This window comes from Rhinopithecus bieti, unplaced genomic scaffold, assembly GCF_001698545.2.
Source record: "Rhinopithecus bieti isolate Rb0 unplaced genomic scaffold, ASM169854v2 scaffold_39998, whole genome shotgun sequence".
NCBI lineage: Eukaryota > Metazoa > Chordata > Mammalia > Primates > Cercopithecidae > Rhinopithecus > Rhinopithecus bieti.
In genome coordinates this window covers 319005-334668 of record NW_016816687.1, presented here as the reverse complement: position 1 = coordinate 334668, position 15664 = coordinate 319005, and the positions used below count along the sequence as shown (strand labels likewise).

Genomic DNA, 15664 nt, shown 5'->3' with positions numbered 1-15664 from the left:
AAAGAAAGAAAGAAAGAGAGAGAGAGAGAGAGAGACAGAGAGAGAGAGGAAGGAAGGAAGGAAGGAAGGAAGGAAGGAAGGAAGGAAAGAAGGAAGGAGAGAGAAAGAAGGAAAGAAAGAAGGAAAGAAAGAAAGAAGCTGGCCATTCAGAAAGGAGCAGAAAGGAGCTCTTGGACAGGTATCCAGGGGAGGTGATGTCCCCACAGCCAGCCACTGACAAGCCGAAGATTGGCATCCATACTCGGGTTTGGTGTCTTTTTTTAAGAGATGGGATCTCACTGTGTTGCCCAGGTTCAACATAGGAGCTCAAACTCCTGGGCTCAAGCAATCCTCCTGCCCCAGCCTCCTGAGTAGCTGGGATTCCATGTGCACACCACCATGCCAGTATTATGCTCAAGTTTGAACCCTCAAAGAAGCTGGTGTAATCCTCAGGCCAGAGCTTTCCAGAGCTGTTCTCGCCCCAGCCCTTGGCTGGACCTGACTCCAGGTTCAAGGCCCTGCCCTGGGAGATTCACCCTGGCTCTGAAATGTAGACTGTAGCTATCCAGACCCTCAGCAGGGAAGAGCCAGACTGACGGCTGGAGCCTCTGAGAGCTCCAGGCAGTCCCTGGCCTTGTCCTTGCAATCTGTGAATTGCCAGGGTCTCTGTTCTGTTCTGGGGGGGGCACACAGGATGACCCCTCAGCGGCAGCTGCCCCTCAGTGTTCCCTGCGATGCTGGAGAGAAGACACTGGTGTGGGGGGACAGGGTGGGCCTGGAACTGTAGCTGCCCATTCACTGTGCTTGAGTCGTGGTCGCCACCCAGACTCCGGGACCGCTGTGGGTACAGTCAGTGACCATCAGGGAGCTCTTCCAAGGATCAGAGCACCCATCCCTGAGCCCCTAGGCAGCCCTTTTCAGTCTGGAGCCCCACTCTCTCCAGGGTGTCTGCAGTACCCCACTCAGGCCAGAGCAGCCTGCAGCGGGGGGCACTTCAAAGAAGCATCACTTAAGACAGATTTACTTTTGTGGCTCTTTAGGGTATCACAGCAACAGCTGTGACAGGCTTGACAGCTCCAGGCCAGCTCAGTAATTGACGTGGCAGCCAGAACAATGCATCCCTAGGCCGGCTGGAGCTGGACCGATCATTATCTTGCAGTTGGGCCACCGTGGTAATGAGGCTGCCCCCCTGGCTGCCTGACTCCATTCCAGGGAAGAAGGATGCCCACTGCCCATGTCTGCCCCTGGAGGGCCTGTCTCAGGGCTGGGCCAGTGGGTAAGGGGCACTTTTCCTGTAAGCAGGCCGTGTTAGCACATTCTTGCACTGCTCTAAATAAACACCTGAGACTGGGCAATTTATAAAGAAAAGAGGTTTCACTGGCTCACGGCTCTGCAGGCCAGACAGGAAGTGTGGCCCCAGCATCCACTCGGTTTCTGGGGGGTGGGGGTCTCAAAGAGCTTTTACTCATGGCGGCAGGCAAGCGGGAGTGTGCATGTCACCTGGTGAAAGCAGGAACAAAGGGTGAGACTTGGGGGCAGGCTGTGCCACACTTTATAACAACCAGATCTCATGAGAATTCATTCACTATTACAAGGATGGCACCGAGACATGAAGGATCCCCCCATGAGCCAAATACCCCCCACCAGGCTCCACCTCCAACAGTGGGGATCACATTTCAACAGGAGATTTGGGCGGGGACAAATGTCCAAACTACATCAAGACAGCCCCTTTATGGGGCCACCCCAGCTTCAGGCTTCTGACTCACTCGCTTCTATTTGCTGGTAACCCCACAATGGGAATTCACCATTATTTAGACCAAGTGAGATGTCTTCCTGCAGAGCTGGCTGGAGAGTGGTCACTATATTCCCTGTCAGCCAGACAAGAGGAGGCATTGACGTCCATCCCATTTGACCCACTGGGCATGGTGCTCTGAGACCATGGCTGCTCAGAGCCCAGGTTGGGATCCCCATGGGCCCAGAGAAGGGCGGCACCCATGCCCAGGCCCACTGCCTCTACCCATCTTTCCCTGAGAAGTGCTGGTACCATGCCCCCACTGGCCCAGAAGAGCCACAGGTGGTTGAATGAGCTCCCACAGGCACATCTGCCCCTGCACCTCTGACCAGCAACCCCTGATCCCCTAAATCCCTCTCCTCCAACTGCCCTCTGGATGTATGCACTTGGGAGACCTGTAGTCAGGTCTCCTCAAAGTCAACAGGGATCTGTCCTCCTGTGCAGGAAATAGCATCAGCATTCACAACTGCTAACGCCAGAAGCCAGCGTCTCCCTCCGCACTCAGCCAGTCCCAGGTCCTGCTGATGTAGTGGCGAGTTCAGGCCAACTTGTCCTGGCCCCCAAGGGCCCAGCCCCATGTGACATCAGTAGTTTGAAATCTGCCATAATGGGATTTCAGACCATGGAAATCAGCAAACACTGCAAACCAGGCTGCTCCCTGCTCCCACCCCACTACCCAGAGAACCAGGTGTTCAACATTTCCCAGCACACCCCCATCTCCTGAAATGTTCTTCAACTCTCCATCCACTGTCTCATCATCACCCAGGTCCAGACCTCAAGAGTCTCCTGCCTGGATAGTGGCAGCAATCCCCTGACCAACCTTTCTTCTGTGTCTTTGACTCCATCCCAGAACGGTCCTTAAATTCAAAGTAACTCCACACCCTAAAGCTCTTTGAGACTCCCCTGGGCCTTAGGAGGTAAGGTCTAGTGCCCTTGCATTGCTATAAAGCCTCTTTCTTGCCGGCCAGCCATCATGGTTGCCTGTCCTTCCTTCCCTCCCTCCCTCCTTCCTTCCTTCTTTCCTTCCTTCCTTCCTTCCTTCCTTCCTTCCTTCCTTCCTTCCTTCCTTCTCTCTCTCTCTCTCTTTCTTTCTTTTTCTTTCTTTCTTTCCCTTTCCTCCCCTCCCTCCCTTCCTTCCTTTCTCTTTTCTTTTCTTTTGAGACAGGATCTCACTCTGTCACCAGGCTGGAGTGCAGTGGTGCAATCATAGCTCACTGAAGCCTCTAACGCTTGGACTCAACTGATCCTCCCACCTCAGCCTTCTGAGCAGCTGGGACTACAGGTGCCCATCACTGTGCCCAGCCTAATTTCTTCTTTTTTTTTTTTAGAGATGGGGTCTCACTATGTTGTCCAGGCTGGTCTCAAACTTTTGGCCTCAAGTAATCCATCTGCCTTGGTCTCCTAAGCACTTGGATTAAAGGTGTAAACCACTGTACCTGGCCCTGCCTTTTCTTGACACCCTTCAGTCTCTAGGCCCATCCCTTCATCCCAGGAGCCTTGCCGTCATGGTGGAAGTCCACCAAGCTCTGCCAGAAATGTCCTCATTACCCTCAGGTGCCAATTTATTATCATGATCTTTGGGAGCTATCACCTGCAACACTGACCTAGGTAACATGTCAATTGTCCCACATTGCCTGCAATGCCCTCCATGGCTGCCATCACACATGGAGTTGCTGGCCAGTGCCTCACCTCCTTGCTAGACTGGAAGCTCCATGAGGGCAAGGGCCACACTGTCCCATTCCTGGTTAAGACACTGTCATCAGTACCTAAGATGCTGCTGGCCCGTACAGGTGCTCCATCAATGTGAAGTGAAGGGACTCATGGTGGCAGATGGCAGGACTGTTCCGCGTGGTGTGCTGCAAAGTGGAGGCCAGCCAGTCGGTCTTGCTGTCAACTTCCCACATGGGAAGCAGAGACAGAGCAAGCCAGGGAGCGACACGGGGTTGTGGGCTAGGGCCACACAGATCGTTCTTTCTCATTTGCGGCAACATCCACTACCTCTGGCTTGTTCTTCCAGGCCCACATGTGTTGAAGGAAGACATGCAGCCAGGCACAGTGGCTCACACCTGTAATCCCAGCACTTTGGGAGGCTGATGCAGGAGGATTGCTTGAGGCCAGGAGTTTCTGGGCAACATAGTGAGACCTTGCCTCTGTGAATATTTTGTTTGTTTGAGACAGAGTCTGACTCTGTCGCTCAGGCTGGACTGCAGTGGCACAAGCTCAGCTCACTGCAACCTCCAACTCCCAGGTTCAAGCAATTCTCATGTCTCAGCCTCCCGAGTGGCTGGGATTACAGGCATCCACCACCACAATGGCTACTTTTTGTATTTACTTAGTGGAGACGGGGTTTTGTCATGTTGGTCTGGCAGGTCTTGAACTGCTGACCTCAGGTGATACACCCGCCTCAGCCTCCCAAAGTGCTGGGATTACAGGCATGAGCCAGCACACCTGGCCAATATTTTATATATATATATATATATGGTTTTTTTTTTTTTTTTTTGTTTTTTTTTTTTTAATTAACTGGGCTTGGTGGTGCACACCTGTAGTCCAGCTACTTGGGAGGCTGAAGTGGGAGGATCCCTTGAGCCCAGAAGTTCAGGGTTATAGTGAGCCATGATCACGCCACTGCACTCCAGCATGGGCAACAGAGTGAGACACTGTCTCAAAACAGAAAGGAAGGAAGGAAGTGGGGGAGGGAGAGAGAGGGAATGAATACATAAAGGAAAGAAGAGGCATGACCTGCTGTAAGCCATGTGCCGTAGACTCCTAGAAACCTCACAGGGATGTGCACAGACACACACACACTCCCCACCCAGGACATGCTACATCGCACACACAGGAAGCAGGCACCTGTGCAGCACAAACGTGTGCTGTGGTGCATTTCCTCGGCATGCCTGGTGTGACAGATCATTCGACATGCACACCTAATCCCATGCGACATGCACACGTGTAAGGGGTGATGCAGTGGGTGGCAGGGTGTGCTGGGGTACACACACCCTGAACACTGTAGGAGTCACTGCAGGCTCTGACCGAGGAGTGCTTTTAGCAGGAGCTGAGGATCCCTCCCGTAGACAGGCAGGGCACCAGCTCAGGACTCCCCTCCCCAACCCACTCAGTGATGGGCAGGTGGGTAGATGTGGCGCAGGCGGGACAGCTGTTGGGTTCGCAGACTGGCTAACCGGCTGACTGGCTGACTGACAGGCAGCTCTGATGCTCGACTCTCTGACAGCTCCAAGGGAATTCACAGCCAAGGCTGAGCTGACAGGAACCACCCAGTTGAATCGTGGATTGTAATCACGAAGGCGAGGGAACGGAATCACTAAACAAAACAAGTGCGGTCAGAGCCGTCAGGCGCTCATCGGCCCAAGACAGGAAGATGCTGGCTCCCCTCCTCCGCAGATGCACCCCAGCGTCTCTGCGCTGGGGGCAGGAGCTGGGCTGCGGGAGATTCAGCCCCTGCAGAGGGAACCAGGTGATCGGCATGCCGGGAGCAGCTGGCTTCCAACCAGTGGGCTCCGGCCCTGCCCGGCATCGTGCCCCATTTCATGTGCACATTTGTGGATTTGCAAGATGCATATGTTTGGCACATTTTACCAATGAATTTTTAGCCCGTTTTACCAATGAAACAGGTTCAGCAAGGTCAAGGCACTTGTCCAAGGTCACACAGCAGTGGGTGTGTGTGCTCTTAGTTTTCTCATCTTTTTTTTTTTTTTTTTTTTAGATGGAGCCTTGCTCTGTTGCCCAGGCTGGAGTGCAGTGGCACGATCTTGGCTCACTGCAGCCTCCAACCTCCACCTCCCAGGTTCAAGCGATTCTGCTGCCTCAGCCTCCAGAGTAGCTGAGATTACAGGTGCCCACCCCCATGCCTGGCAAATTTTTGTATTTTTAGTAGAGACAGGGTTTCAGCATGTTGGCCGGGTTCCTGACCTCAGATGATCTGCCTGCCTCAGTCAACCAAAGTGCTGGAATTACAGGCGTGAGCCACCGCACCTGGCTTGTTTTCTAATTTTTGATGTGCTAAGCCTGCATTAAAAAGTGCGACTCCACATGGACCCCCCAGGGTGGTTCTCCACGTGGTCCACTGAGGGAGGGAGTAAGCCTTTGCTCTGGTCTGAGCCAAAGGTCACTGTGACTGAGTTTGATCATCTCAGCGCCTAGGGGAAGAAGCCCCCCACCCAGAGGCGGAAGCTGGAGGAGAGAGGCCAATGCATGACCAGCTCGATGCAGCTGTCCAGCGTGTCTGGCCTGACTGCTGCCTCCACTCAAGGTCCACACTCTGACCACAGAGTTGTCATCAGGGCCCGGGAGCAGCCAGCACCTGTGCCGGGGCAGCCCTGCCACCTGGAACCCCACGTACCTGTCCTGTGTCCTAGGGCAGCAGGTGGCCATGACTGTGACAGAGGCTTGTCTCCAGGCTATGCCCTGGGGACCCAGCAGAGAATGTAAGAAGTTGGATTTTCCCATGAACACAGGCGAGAATTGAAGGCCCTTGAGTGAGGCTTTCATCCGGGCGAATTCTGTGCCCAGGAGTCCAGGCTGCCAGCTCATTGCTGCGTGTGTTGAAAGTTCAGTTTTGCATCTAATTTGCATATGAACAGCCTGCCCCAGGTGGAGGATGCAGTTCACAATGAGGCAGTCAGAGGCCCACAGGGACAATGTGCCCCTCAGCCCTGGACCAGCAGAGACCTCACAAGGGCAGAGTCTGGAGCCGATGGGAGAGGAGCCAGAGAAGGTGTGGCGTGGTCCCAAAGCAGGCCCCGGCCTGGTGTACTGTGCATGGCAAAAGGAGGTTCCTGAGCCAGGCTTCATGGCCACCGAGCCAGGGCTGGGGGTGGACAGACTCCTCCAGTGGGATTGCCCCCGTCTGCATCTAGCTAGGGGGCTGGCACCTGCTGCCCAGATGCGTGGGCCCTTCCCAGCTGGGAGGCTCCAGTCAGAACTCTAGGCCCAGCTTCTGGGAAGCCCCGTACCCCTCATGCCCAAGGCCAGCTCTCAGTCCAGAAAGCACCAGCCTTTCCACAGGCATGATGGGCATTGTGCCAGAATGACACAGATGGACAAGACACAGGCCCTGCCCCAAAAACATCGAGAACTAACAACCCCTCACTGCTGATCAGCAGGCAACCTAAACCAGCAGACGAGTTATTTCCTCACCTCCCTCAGGCTATCCTGCCCTGTCTTCAGAACATCCAGCTGGGCGTGGTGGCTTATGGCTGTAATCCCAGCACTTTGCGAGACTAAAGCGGGAGGATCATTTGAGTCCAGGAGTTCAAGACTGCAGTGAGCCAGGATTATGCCACTGCACTCCAGCCTGGGTGACTGAGCAAGACCTTATCTCTTAAAACCAAAAAACAAAAAACACTCTTAAAGCCCCATGAGATCACATGAGTCCCTCCTTGTCTGTACTGGGTCAAATTGGGTGCCTGCCCCACCCTCAAAAAATGCTCATTCCTGGCCCCCTGTGCTTGTAAACTGTGACCTTACAGGGTCTTTGCAGGTGTAATCAAGTTGAGGCCACTAGAGTGGCCCTTTTTTTAAAAAAGAAAAATTATTTCCATAGGTTTTTAGGGAACAGGTGGTGTTTGGTTACATGAGTAAATTATTTAGTGGTGATTGGTGAGATTTTGATGTACCCATAACTGGAGCAGTGTACACTGCACACAATTTGTAGCTTTTATCCTTCACCCCCTTCCCACCCTTTCCCCGAGTTCCCAAAATCCACTGTATCATTCTTATGCCTTCGAATCGCATCTGCATCCACATAGCTCAGCTCCCACTTATGAATGAGAACATACGATGTTTGGTTTTCCATTCCATTATTTCACTCAGATTAATAGTCTCTGATCTCCTCCAGGTTGCCGTGAATGCCATTAATTCATTCTTTTTTATGGCTGAGTACTATTCCATCATATATATATATAAAATACATACACATACATACATCTTTCTCTCCCTCTCTCTCCCTGCTCTGTATATATCACCTGTGGACTCTCTCTCTCTGAGAACCCTAACTAGCACCGCTCCCCACATTCAGAACCCTCCATACTTCCCATGGAGAGGAGCTTGGCATTTCCCTCGGGCTTCTCTCCCCCGACCCACCTACTTTCTCTCTTGCCAGCACCCTGCACTCAGGGCAGGCATCTGTAGCTCAGCACTGCACTGTGAGATCAGGTGCATGACCGGTCGTGGGGCTGCCCCAGGGCTCGGAGGCCTTTCTCTTGCACATCTTGGGTGTGGGAGCCGCTTCTTCCTAATGGGGGTGTGGAAGCAGCAGGGCAGAGGCCGACTGCCTGGGCTATCCGGGACAACAGTGTTTATCCCACCAGATGCCACTGTAAGGAGTCTAGGTGGGGCCCAAGCTCAGAATCAGGGTCCTGCAGGTGCTGGGAACCAAGATACAACCAGGAACTTGCCTTCAGGGAACCCCCGCCCCCGATCGGGCCAGCCTTAGCCAAGAGAAGCAGCCGAAAGCCCTGGAGGCTACCTGGCCAGTTGGGCAATGGAAGTGGACATGGAGTGGACAGCGCCAATGGGTGTGGGGCAGCCTGCCACGAAGCCACCAGAAGCCCCCGGCATGTGGAAATGTGGCCACACAAACGGCTCCATCAGGAAATCCCAAAAGACCAAGAAGCATGACTCAAACTCAACCACAGACAGGGACTTGGGACTGACATGGCCGCTCCTGCCCTCCTTTCCCAGTTCTCTCTCATGCCTGTCCCTTTGCAGATTTGACTCCTTAAGGACAGATGCAGTGATGGGAGTGGCAAGACCCTCTCATCATTGCCCATCAGGGTCATGAGCAGCCAATGCAGCCGTCACTCTCCCAAGAGTGAGCCACATGGGGCTGGGGCAGGCCAAGGGTTCCTTTGAGGCACTTGGGTCCTGTCCTCACCTGTCAGTGCTGTCTGTCTATAGGGCCTGACCAAAAGGCTGCTCTCCAGTTATCACCCTCCATGGGTCCTGGGCAGTGGGGATTGGGGCTTTTGTGTGGCACCCTGCAGGTCTTCCTCCTGTGAGCCTAGAGAGAAGTGGGCAAGAGACCCTCCTCCTTGGACATGCTGGTGGTATAGCCCCCTCCTCAGCTGTGCCCCAGGCCCAGGCCTGATGACTAAGAGACTGGCCTCACACACTCATCAGCCTCTGCCTCTCCTCAATCAGGAGGCTTTTCAGCTAAATGCTGAGAACTTCAGCCAATGAAGAGTTCACACCGTGGAACACATTTGGCAGTGCCCATAACTCGCGCCTTGTTTATTCTCACCGATGCTTTTATCATAGCACATGTGTTTCAGCCACTCCACGCATGTCATCTGTCCAGAAAGAGAAAGTGCTTGTTTATTTCTTACTGTGCAGGGGTATGGAGCTCCCTTACAGACTGTGAGCGTTATATTGAGAGGAGAGAAGAGGTCACTCAAGACACCCAAAGTGGGGTGTACGTGGTTGGTCTTGGATTCTGTTGCAGGGGTGGAGGTGGGGAGGCAGGGAAGGTGCATGGCAGCATTGGTGGCGTTGGATGGAAGAGGAGTTGGGTTTGGCTGGAGTTGCTCTGCAAGGCCACTGATGTTATCTAGATTGTACGTTTCATTTGGGGGCTTGAGAGGGGCTGGAGGTGGTTATACTGAGGCCAAACTCCTTCCCACCCATAAGTCCCCCCAAGGCACTGATACCACTGACCCCTGGTGGCAAACCTTCCTCATCTTCGTGAGCCCTTAGCTGCCCTTCCCTGAGCCCTTATGGAGCTGTCCAGGGTCCTGACGTGCAGCCCGCTTAGGGATGTGCAGACCCCTAGCCCAGGATACCCAAGATTTCTCCTGGATTTCACTTGCCCAGAGCGGGCAGTGGTCTTTGCTTCAGCCTTTATCTGAGTGGTGCGTGGAAGAGCAGCTTTCTCCCTAGTGGGGACACTAGGCTCATGGCAAAGGGGAGGTCCCTTTAGAATTCCTTCATTATGTTTCTGTCTTTATTCAAAAGTGAACTTGTGGCCAGGTTTGGTGGCTCGCACCTATAATTCCAGCCCTTTGGGAGGCCGAGGCAGGAGGATTACTTGAGGCCAGGTGTTTGAGGCCAGCCTGGGCAACATAGCAAGACCCCATCTCTATTTCTAAAATAATGTAAATTAGTATTTTTTTCTCCTTTCTTTCTTTCCTTCCTTCCTTCCTTCCTTCCTTCCTTCCTTCCTTCCTTCCTTCTTTCTTTCTTTCTTTCTTTCTTTCTTTCTTTCTTTCTTTCTTTCTTTCTTTTTCTTTCTTTCTTCTTTCTTTCTCTCTCTCTCTCTCTCTCTCTCTCTCTTTCTCTTTCTCTCTCTCTCTCTCTCTTTCTTTCTTTCTTTCTTGACCAAATCTTGCTCTGTTGCTCAGACTGGAACGCAGGGTGTGATCTTTCAGCTCACTGCAATCTCTGCCTCCTGGGTTCAAGTAATTCTCATGTCTCAGCCTACTGAGTAGCTGGGATCACAGGCATGCACCACCACACCCAGCTAATTTTTTTGCATTTTTAGTAGAGATGGGGTTTCACTATATTGGCCAGGCTGGTCTCGAACTCCTGGACTCAAGTGATCAGCCCACCTCAGCCTCCCAAAGTGCTGGGATGACAGGCATGAGCCACCGTGCCTGGCAGTAGATTTTTAAAAACGTTAAAGTGAGCTTGTGGGGATAGGGCTAATCTTTGCCCGATAAGCTGCCATAAGTCTAAGGGTTGGGAATAACTTATGGCAAACTCACGCTCTGCTTACGATGTTACTGATCTCTCTTATTGTCCACAAGGCAATTTTTCCTTTCAAAGGAGGAAGTTGCAGGCAAGTTGGCTTTGTGGACACATGTAAACAGGAACTTTTCCTCTAGTTCATGCCAAGGGCTCTAGCTCAGCCTGCATTGGAGTGGGACAGCCCCAGAAGCTTAGGCTCAGAGTCCAGAGGTCCAGGAGACAGTGTCCCCTTGTCCAGTCCTCACAGGTAAAATGGAACAGGACCACAGCCTACTGCCCTCCAAGGCTGTGGGGACAGTGCCAGTGGGAGGTCATGGCCTTAGGGGCTGCAATCTCAACAAGCACATGGCCTTCCATCTTCCACCCGACTGGCAGGATCCCTTTTGGAAGTGGCTTCTCAGCCCCACTCTTGGCCAAAGCTAGCATGACTCATTTGCTCCAGAAAAGGAATATATAAGCACCGTCACACCTTGACGAGGTGACAGGAGTGACAAGCAGAGTGGTTTCCTACATCTGAGACTCTGAGGAGGAGAGGTGGTTTAGCAGAGCCAGCTGCCATCACCAGAAGAAAATAATTAAGGAAATCTGGCAGAGTAGAGTAAAACCGAGTGGTGTGGCAGGTCCCTTCTGGTGAAGGGAGCTGTCATCATCAGCTGCGGGAGAGGAAGGAGCTCTGGAGGCTCGTGCTGGGACAGCCGCAGTAAAGATGGGACAGGGAAGAGGAGGGGGTGGCTGTCAAGGAGGGAAATAGACTCTGGGGATGGCAGGGGGTAGCAATGAGCAGCTTGATTCTAAAGACTCCTCTCGCAGGCCAGGCACCTGCTGCTTACACCCCATACCCTGAGTGGTGAAACCGGGTCTACTTGGAGCTTCACCTCAGCCTCCGAGGAAGAGTCTAGAAGGCCTGTTTCAAAGATCCCCCACATGCACGCATGGGCACATAAGCTTGGGAGTGCCCAGGAAGACGGGGAAGCTCTGCCCTTTGCCCAGGGGAGAGAATACCCTTGTTCCCAGCCCAGAGGGACAAGCAGAAGAAAGATGAAGTGTGCCCCAGTTCTGCCTGCATTTCTGCCTCTCCTGGGAATTGAGGAAGGTTCTGGCAAGCTCAGGGAATTCAGGCTGTCCATCCCAGGGCTGATGTTGCATCCCCTTCTTGGCTTGCTAATGACTGAAGGAGATGTGCGGGCACAGCCTCAACCTTAGACTGTCTGGGGCCTGGCACTAGCTGAGTCTGTAAAACTGGACCCCGTGGAGAAATCCACAGACTCTCTGGCTCGGGGAAGACCTGGATGTCCCTTTACTAGCTGGGCTCCTGCCACTGGACCTCTGCCCAGGACATAGAAACAGCCGGGAAAGTAGTGGGACACTGGAACCCCCCACCCGCAAGCAGCAGCCAGGATTTGCTGAGGTGTGGTCAGGCACAGTGGCCTGGCATGCCAGCCAGAAGATCCAGCTCTCTGCTTAGGGGATAGCTGTCTCTGATGGTGACCATGGCTTTTGGCAGAGCCTCAGGACAAAAATGTCCACCCACATGGCACTGGAACAGAAAGATCCCCTGATTCCTCGATGGCCAGGTAGGGACTGGGGAAGGAGGCTCCAGCTTCTAAAGATTCCCCCCAAAGGGAATCTCCTTGTCCTCCCAGTACTTACCCCAAAGCAGACCAAACAGGGTATGACTCAGAATCTTCTACGCTGGTCAAAGGTTCACCTCACCAGAGCTTGTTTCTTGGGTGAGCCCAGCCCAGGCATGGGCCTCCTTGGTGGCCAGAGGGGGCTTTCCAGAGCATGGCCAGTGATGCACTGATCTCTCTCTGTCTTCCTGATGTCATCAGTAAGTTAACGCTGGACAATTACCCTCCACCTGGGCACTGCTTAGGGCTTGGAGGGAGACCAAGGCGAGCAAGATATGCTCAGCTCACCCCAGAACTCCAGAGCCAGGCGAGAAGGCCAAGATCTCAAAGCAAATACCCGGGGTAAGGAACTTCCTGGAGCAAGAGGAGAAGAAGCACGTTCCATTCCTAGGCCTGGTGTGTGCAAAGGTGTGGGTGTGAATATGTCATATTCCAAGCGTGGAGAATCCATAGTGGCCAGAACTGGGGCATGGCTGATGGGGTGTGGAGAGAGGGTGGATCGAGCTTTCTGAAGGGTCCTTTCCCTGTGACTTAAGGACATGGTGGGGTGCAGGAGGAGGTGGCCTGCGAGAGTCCTGGCTGCTTCAAAGGGCAGGTGTGTGGGTACACCTGGGCAGGGTGCCTTTCCAGACCTTGTAGGTCACATCAGGAGGCAGGCGTGATGCAAAGAAGAGAGCCTCAGCTGCGAGCCAGTGGGACCACATGTTTGCTGCGTTCCTGTTTTCTGCATGGGTAGGGGATGGAGGGGCTCCAGCACTGAGCCATGCCCTCTCCCCATGCCCTAAGCTGCCTTTCCCTAGAGCCTACCCCAAGATCCCTCCAGCCTGGATGTCCACAGCCAGCAGCCCATAAGCAGTTCCCTGGGAGCCACGTGGCACATATGCTGCTAATACTGTCCTCTCCTCTGTTTGCTTTTTAGGAATAAAGTTCAACATCAGGCCAAGGCAGCCCCACCACGTAAGTTCTGAGAGCCAGATAAATCTCAGTGCACGCAGTCCCAGGGAAACTGGGGAGGGCTGGGAAGAAAATTAGGAGCTCACATTGAATCCATTCTTGGAAAGAAAAATGTGTCCAGCCTTTCCCGGGAGCCTTGGGAACAAAGCCCAGGGCTCTGGACCCATGAATTTCCCTTCCTTGTTAGAAGGCTTCTTTGCACGGTGCTAATAGAGGCAGTAAATCTGAGCCCTCCTGCAGGCCACCTACTCCCACCACCCTTGCTCAGCCCAGGTTCCTGGGAGGATCGCACCATCTTGTGGCCGAAATGACACTTGCACCTCAGCGGGAGGGAAGCTTTTGGGTGCTGGGCCAGGGCTCAGACGGGAGGGGTCTCACCCATAGGGTCAGCCTGCGTCCCTCACCTGAGAGGGACAGGAACCCCAGCCGTGGTGAGAGTCTACCTGTGTGGCCCTCAGTGCCCAGCTGTCCTTTCCACTCAGATAACCACTTCTCTTCTTGCCCCAGGATCTCCCACCGGGCGGCTCCCAGGATGGTGACTTGAAGGCACCCACAGAAAGGATCACTCGGGACTTGTCCAGTGGGGCCCCGAGGGGCCGCAACCTGCCAGCGCCTGACCAGCCTCAATCCCCGCTGCAGAGGGGAACCCGTCTGCGGCTCCGCCAGCGCCGTCGCCGTCTGCTCATCAAGAAAATGCCAGCTGCGGCGACCATCCCGGCCAACAGCTCAGACGTGCCCTTCATCCGGCCGGGACCTGGGACGCTGGATGGCCGCTGGGTCAGCCTGCACCGGAGCCAGCAGGAGCGCAAGCGGGTGATGCAGGAGGCCTGCGCCAAGTACCGGGCGAGCAGCAGCCGCCGGGCCGTCACACCCCGCCACGTGTCGCGTATCTTCGTGGAGGACCGCCACCGCGTGCTCTACTGCGAGGTGCCCAAGGCTGGCTGCTCCAACTGGAAGCGGGTTCTCATGGTGCTGGCCGGCCTGGCCTCGTCCACCTCCGACATCCAGCACAACACCGTCCACTATGGCAGCGCCCTCAAGCGCCTGGACACCTTCGACCGCCAGGGTATCTTGCACCGTCTCAGCACCTACACCAAGATGCTGTTTGTCCGCGAGCCCTTCGAGAGGCTGGTGTCAGCCTTCCGCGACAAGTTCGAGCACCCCAACAGCTACTACCACCCGGTCTTCGGCAAGGCCATCCTGGCCCGGTACCGGGCCAATGCCTCTCGGGAGGCCCTGCGGACGGGCTCTGGGGTGCGCTTTCCCGAATTCGTCCAGTACCTGCTGGACGTGCACCGGCCCGTGGGGATGGACATTCACTGGGACCATGTCAGCCGGCTCTGCAGCCCCTGCCTCATCGACTATGACTTCGTAGGCAAGTTCGAGAGCATGGAGGAGGATGCCAACTTCTTCCTGAGCCTCATCCGCGCGCCGCGGAACCTGACCTTCCCGCGATTCAAGGACCGGCACTCGCAGGAGGCGCGGACCACAGCGAGGATCGCCCACCAGTACTTCGCCCAGCTCTCAGCCCTGCAAAGGCAGCGCACCTACGACTTCTACTACATGGATTACCTGATGTTCAACTACTCCAAGCCCTTTGCAGATCTGTACTGAGGGGCGCTGCAGCTGGCCGGGGTGGCCCTGCCCTGGTCACTCACCTGTGCTCCCGGGCATCCTCCTGTCGGTGGCGCCTCATCCCGGGAGCAACAGGGCTCTGAGGACTTGAGGAGCCGTGGCTGTGGGAGGAAGCAGGCCCTGGGTGGCGGGGGGCGGAGGCGCCCAGCCTTAGATGGAGACCCCAGCCCCTGGCCTGTACGTGTTTCCTCACTCCTTGACTGAGGGAGAGGCTGAGGACTGGAATAGACACCCCGGGGGCTCAGCCAGCAGTTTCGATGAGCAGGGAAGTCTGAGGCCCAGAGAACAGGGGCCCCAGCGGTAAGGGATGTCCTGCACTCCCTTAGCCATTGCCTTGGACCAAACCACATGGTTTGCAGCTTTTCTACGAGCCAGGGGGGAGGTTCCCTTGGATTAAAGTTCCAAATAAAGCACATGGTTTCCAGAGCAGCAGTGTGTACTCTGGTGGCGTGGGAGCACGTGGACCCTCGGCTGGGTTTTCTGGGGGCTCTTTCTGGCTTCCTGGGGCAGCCTGAGCCAGGTGCTGCAGGCCCCACTGCAGAGAAGTCCAGTTCAGGAGCAGCCTCGTGGGAGGAGAGCACAGAGGACCCAGAGGCTCTCAGCCAGGGCCTGCAGGCATCTGAGGCTAGGGCCCAGTCAACTGGGGTGCTTCCATCTCAGTCCCGGCACATTCATCCTGAAAGGAGAAGATAGGCCTGTTCCTATGGGGGCCTCCTGGGGTGTCTTCTTATCAGTGCACCTTGCAGGGGCCTCTGGGGACTGCCAGAGCAGTGGCCAGCTCTCCAGGCAAGCTGCTAATCAGGGCTGAGGCTGGGGCCAGGGCGCACGCTGCCTGCATCTCAGCGGGTGTGGTGCTCTCGGTAGGCAGCGAGGCTGTCCCTGGCTTTCTGCACCTCTGGGCCAAGCAGGACTCTGGCCTGAGGCTGTCGTCTGCAGACACTCACCCTGATCCCTGGCCCCACTCACCTGACAA

The 15664-nt window shown here is 54.9% G+C and overlaps 1 protein-coding gene across 3 annotated transcripts in view; it reads left to right on the top strand.

Annotated features, from left to right (window-relative positions):
- Nucleotides 1–15120, top strand: part of CHST8 (carbohydrate sulfotransferase 8) — a 152749-nt gene extending 137629 nt beyond the window's left edge. For all 3 annotated transcript variants that reach the window (XM_017855046.1, XM_017855044.1, XM_017855045.1), the window contains 2 exons: nucleotides 13022–13059; nucleotides 13564–15120. In XM_017855046.1, the coding sequence (XP_017710535.1) occupies nucleotides 13022–13059; nucleotides 13564–14670 (1145 nt within the window). In that variant the 3' untranslated portion in view covers nucleotides 14671–15120. The remainder of the gene's footprint in view (nucleotides 1–13021; nucleotides 13060–13563) is intronic.
- Nucleotides 15121–15664: the final 544 nt, after the last annotated feature.